The sequence below is a fragment of the Lagopus muta genome, chromosome Z (assembly GCF_023343835.1).
Source record: "Lagopus muta isolate bLagMut1 chromosome Z, bLagMut1 primary, whole genome shotgun sequence".
NCBI lineage: Eukaryota > Metazoa > Chordata > Aves > Galliformes > Phasianidae > Lagopus > Lagopus muta.
The window spans coordinates 32,351,008-32,357,007 of NC_064472.1; the positions used below are offsets into that span (position 1 = coordinate 32,351,008).

A 6,000-nucleotide genomic window follows, 5' to 3' on the forward strand; every position below is an offset into this window, starting at 1 on the left:
TCTGGGAATAAATCCACAGCTCTGTGACACTTCCTTATTGCTAACTTACCTAAAGTGTTTTTGACCCTGAGAGGGCTTAGAAAAGCACAAGAAATTTTTAGCACTTAACACAGACTTCTCACCTGTTTTAGACCTGTTTCTCTATGCAGGCACCTCACCAACCACAGCACAAGATTACTGGATAGATGTAGGCTACAATCTAAACATGTATAACAGCAGCATAGGCTCATCTCTAAAAGCAGAGTCTCAAATCCTGTCTGACATCGTTCACTTATCAGAAAGAGATTAGTGCTTCACTATTTCTCCTCCCTGAAGTATAACACTCTTCCTATTAATCCAGAAGTAACAGTGAGCATGAAAATCACTGCCCACCAAATGGATGTGGTCTCCCAGGCTGTGTTCCTGATGTCAGTCTGCTGTCCTCATGCCACATAAGAAGTGAAAGCAGCATTATTTATTTGAAGCTTTCCTTGCTGCACATTGGCAAAATCAGGTGTGCTTCCACAAAATCCTAATTCTCACCCAGATTTACTCAACAACAAGCAGCAATATTGTATTTTCCCTGTTTCTGTAAAGTAGAACTGTCTAATGTAGTGATGGAGAACTCTTAGCTACAGTTACCAAAACAGCCATACTTGTAATATAGATAACTCCATTACTCAAAGCAAAGTAAATGCTCCCTTAAAAAAAAAAAATACAAATCTTAGATGCCATTTTCCACAATAATATAGTAATAGTTCAATATACAAAAAGAAAAGCAAATGTTCAGCAATAACTATCACCTTTTATTCAGCTTTTTTTCCCCACCTCAATAGATATAGCAAATATTTCCCTATTAAAAAAAAAAAAAAATCAGACAAAAGTAAAGGCAAATCTTAACAGATTGAAACAGTCTCACAGTACTTAGCTTCCACAAAAGTTCAGCTTTGCTTCTGTAAGATGCATCCTGAGCTTCCCGTATCATGGCAGCCTGTAATATTTTCCTTAGTGTTCCCATTGAAGAAATCTCCAGCTTACTGAATAACATAGCTATTTTGAAACTGCACATTCAGCCATGTCTGCTCCCTCAGCAGACCTTACTACTTGTAGAAGCAATGTGCACACATGCAGTGAGCCATAAGCCAGGCTTTACTGATGTAAACCATTAACCACTATAACCACACTTCTTGTCATATACCTCTCTCTGAGAAGACAACCAGAGTGAGCATTAAATAAGAACATTTAACTGGAACACGTTACATGTGCTTCCTTTGCCTCCCCAGGAAACTAACAAAGACTTAACGTCACAATTTCTTCAAGTTTGTTCGTTGTTAAAGAAGGGGCTCAAAGAGCAAAGCAAGGAAGCCAACAAGAACACAGAAAAATGCAAAGAAAAATCATTTGCCATCTCAGAACAGTACCAATAGTAGGTAATAGAAAATTGAAGTACACATTTTGAGTGTATTATTACACTATCAAAATATTACAAGAAAAAAAAATAATGTCTCTCAACAAGTGCATCCACGAGTAAAATAGCCTCCTGTCAAGGTCTTAGCATATTTTATTTAAAATAAAGAACCTCTGGACTTCAGAAACAGAAAGAGAAGCCTTATTTATTTAGGAAGAAACTATTATACTTGCTCGGCTTTCCCTTGGTTCTTTTCTTATCTGCACTCCTAGAAAAGCCTGTCCCTCAGCTCAGATGTTGATGTGCTATGGAAGTCAGAGAGGCCAAAAGAGGAACAGGAGAAACAGCTGAGCACATGCCAAACAACAAGCCTTAGACTATGCTGAAAAAAGAAGTCCAAATTGCAAGTCTTCAGCAAGATCTACTTTTTAAGCTTACCGGATTTGTATGTTTCATCTCTTTGACAGAAACCATCCTTCAGGAAAGGAAATGCCCTCATTACCCCTTCTTAGCTCCTTCTGACAAAACTTTCCGTTTCAAGAGAAGAAAATGTGCCCTATCAGCTTGCTCCAGCTCCCCAGGAGGAAGAGGAGGAGGGCAGCTACGCTCATTTCTCCCTATTGGCATTCTTTTTCCAAGTTAGAATTACCATCCAAAGCAGCAAAAAGTTTTCAGAGTAAACATCAGCAAGGGAATGCACAGCACTGCAGGCTTCTTTAATACGAAGTACATTACTATATTAGGTTACTGGTGAAAACAAGGACTCTACAACTGTGATTACGAGTGCCATAGCCGCAGCAGCTGTGAATAAAAAGCTTTGAGTACTTAAACAGAGTACTAGGGAATACTGAACACCTCTTAGATTAAAGAATACCAGTTCTGAAGACACTTGTTTCATGCTGAACTGAGTTCAGAAGATAAACTGCCCAGGCTTGTAAAGCCAGCCTGCATAGTATTGCTCCAGCTTGTGCAATTCAAGAGAGTACAGCACGCATCATCAAATCTCTATTACACAAATTTTCTTTAACAGGTTAGGCTAGTGCTGAGGCACACATCAGCTGAATTGACCAACCTGTCCTTAATACAGGCCTTAGAGTTAACCACAGCAAGGGCACAATCACTTGCAGATCCCTCCATAATCCGTAGCCTAGCTGGCTGTGGCCAAACAAGACTTTTCCGTAGCACACAAACACTTCTTGAGCATGATCCTTTTTGTCTGGCCACAACCCTCACAGGCACAAAGGCCAAGGATGGGTTTGTTGGTTTGTTTTTTCTTAATGGATAGGGAATCCCCAAGTAACCAATTAAGCTGGCTTTAAGACTTTGAAAAACCAGGGCAGCACAGAGTGAACTTAATGGGAAGCAGATCTGGCCCACTATTTTAAGTAATCTTTAGACAGTTGAGGGGGGGAGAAGGGGAAGGCTTAAAGTTTTGCTTGAAGATTGCTGTGGCCAGGAATATTATTTTGCCCCTAAGCACATCTGTCCTAGATTTGCAACCTGTTCCAGAAGAATACAGATACGAATACTTTTAGAACAGAAATTCAATGGTAATAGCTCTTGACGTGCATACAACATATGTTCTGAGTTCACAACTAGACACATAATCGGTGGACAGTTTCATTCTGGTAACACAGCAGCCAGGAAAATAAATCCTGGTAGAGGAACATTACACACACTTGTAGCACTCTGAAATCACCGCACAGGAAAATCCTGAGCCTGACAACCATTTGTTTTCACCAGATGAGCATACTCACAACACTGTCACATTCATACAGCTTCTTGGGCTTATGTCTTCAATGCCACTTGGCAACCAAGACCTAAACTACTAGGCTTGCATAGTTTGGGGGGAATTAAACAAAGGCATACAGTTCATAGTACTTCCTTTTAATGCACAGTGGAAAGCCAGAGCTGAAGGACGAGGCATAAATCGGCAAAAAAGAAAACCAATATAAATATGAGTCTGGCATTTCCTTGAGCTACAAGGAAGCATAAGGAAAACCACAGCTCTTATCATCACGGACTTCAGTAGTGAATAGCTAAATTGCATCACTAAGTCTGGACTTTAGAGCAGTCGTCTTAGTTGAGACCTAGTTAGGTTCCCTGTAGGCAGGAAACAACTTCAAGAACATCTTTTTTCAAAGCTTCAGGGATGAACAAGTATTTCCAAGTACTTTCAGAGGAAAAATCCTACGTTAAGATCTATATGCATACAGCAGTAAGTTAAAGAATAAATAGCTCATATCCTTCATGTTCCATGTAAACATTATTTAGAAGCACACTGCTTTCACAAACATAACTAGCACTAACATTCCCCATTAAAACACAAATTTTAATACCTAATTAAAAAAATAACACAAATGTGCATACAAACAACTAGCTCATATCTGAACTGCAGAACATCAAGCTTAATAGTGAAGGCTGGTGAACCTGCAGACATAAGATGCCAGTGGTACGGGTAAGTTTTGTTACAGAAATGACCATCTCCACGATAAAGCCAGCACCTGCCCTTCCTCTTTGAACTTTCAGATTCTACCAGCAAAACATTCAAGTGCTCACTCCATTACCTATTCACAACTCTCTCAGACACCAGCAGATCACGCACAAGTCTCTACAGAGAACATGAGCTCTTCAGAGCTCATCTGGAAAAAGTCTGTGTGCTTTCTGCATACTATTCCTTACATACAGCTTTTTCTACGTGCTTTTATATTTTTTACATGCTTTCGTAAGGATGTCCTTTTTTTCCTCTAAGAGATAGAGTATACTGATACTTGGCAGCAAACTGAACAATATTCAAACAATACACAGTGCTTATGCAGGACAGTTGGACTACAGCTAAATTGCTAACTACCTGTTCTACCAACTGTGAATTCCAACTACTTGCTTACTGATAGCAGCAGGAGTTGATTAATAACCTGTTCCCACCGGTACTTACTCACTCCTTATACTGGAAACAAACCTTAGCCTTGCAGAAATCACAGCCTCTACTCAGCGCCCTATGATTTTGCAATGATTCACTCCAACACACAATGAGATAAAAGCATTTCACATTATCTCTCCACACGACAGAGTTAAGAAGTACCAACTTTCACAGCCTGCCCTGAGGTGCTGGCGCTGGCATATCCGCACCTTCCAACTGAGGAAAGGAAGAAGCTGGTTTTCTACTGTCTCATCCAAGAACAACTCCGCAGCTGCCAAATACAGAACACCAGCATCGTGCAGAACCATACAGCAACCCAGTCCTATACTTTCACACATTTCTCAGATGCTCTGTTATACAGGTGTATGCCCTACCTTAGCAATGGGGCACTGGCACGTGTTCAATTTAAAAACTCACCCTAGCACGGCCTTTAAAAACAGAAAGAAAAGGAAAAAAAAAGACGGGATAAGATCTGCTATGTGATTCATAAATTTCCTACAGCTAAGTTCAGCAGGAGCCGTGCCTTACAAACCCTTTTTGAAAGAGCTACTGAGCATAAGCAACACGTAAAGCAGCGCTTTAAGCGCACGCTGCCAGAAGCCGGGTCAGCACCGCAACGCGCGCCCCCTTCCCTGCGGGAGCCGCTCCTTCTGGAGCAGCCCGCACTCGCCGGGTGACACACAGCCACACCGCCGACAGCCGCACGACGCAGCCACTGCATCCCTCTGGCTGAGAGGGCACCAAAAAGGAAACGTTCGGGCAGCGCTGTTAAGACGCGAGGCTTTCCGCTTGTACTTTGCATCGGGCAACAGCGGAAGGGTGCCCGCCAGTCGCAGCGGGCTGCAGCCCACACCTGCCCTGCCCTGCGCTGCCCGCGCGGCTCCCCGGCCCGCCCTCCACGCGGGGCCTACAGGGCAGCACCGCATCTTCCGGGACGGCCGCTCCCGGCGGCGGAGCCCGGGGCACCTGCCGGCCCGCCCGCCTCTCCCCGCCGTCGCCGGACAGGCGATATTGCGCGGAGCCGGGCGCCGACTCGGAGCTGAGTTAAAAAGGGAAGGGGGAAAAAAAGGGGAAAAAAAAAAAAGAGGAAAGGAAAGGCGCGGGCCGGCGGCCGCTCGCTGTGCGGCAGGGGAAGGGGCCGCCCGCGCCGCAACTTTCCTCAACTCCCGGCTCGCCCTCTCCCCGACGGCGGCCGGGCCGAGCCGGCTGCGGGACGCGGCGGCCGAGGCGCGGGGTGAGCGGGATGCGGGCGGGCAGGCCCGGCCTGCGCTGCCCCCGCCGACGCGTCGCCAGGGCCCGAGCGCTGCCCGCCGTTACCTCCTCCCCGCCGCCGCTCTCCTCCGTGCCGTTTCCGACGCTCGCCATGTTCCCGCTCCGCCGCCCGCCGCTCCGGGATGAACGCGGCCGCCGCGCCCCGTCCCGCTCCCCGCCGCCGAGTCCCCGCCTCTCGCTCTTCCCGGCCGCCCCCGCTCCGCCCTGTCCGGCCCTGCCGCCCGCCGCCTGTCCCGGCCGTCCGGCCCGCGAGGAGCCGCGCTCGCTTCCTCCTCCCCGACCGCCACACAACTCCGGTGTCCGCGCCCCCTCGTTTGCATCGCAGGCCCCGCCCCGGGCAACGAGCCCGCTCCTGCGGCCGCGAGGCGCTGCCCGGCTCTGCCCCGGGAAGCGGGGGGGCAGCGGCGCCCCTGGCGGCGGG

General features: G+C 46.7%; 1 protein-coding gene across 1 annotated transcript in view; it reads right to left on the reverse strand.

Annotated features, from left to right (window-relative positions):
* The window catches only part of TTC39B (tetratricopeptide repeat domain 39B), a 90,730-nt gene extending 84,974 nt beyond the window's left edge, over positions 1-5,756 (reverse strand). The window contains exon 1 of the mRNA XM_048930506.1: positions 5,625-5,756. Coding sequence (XP_048786463.1) covers positions 5,625-5,672 — 48 coding nt within the window. The 5' untranslated portion in view covers positions 5,673-5,756. The remainder of the gene's footprint in view (positions 1-5,624) is intronic.
* Positions 5,757-6,000: the final 244 nt, after the last annotated feature.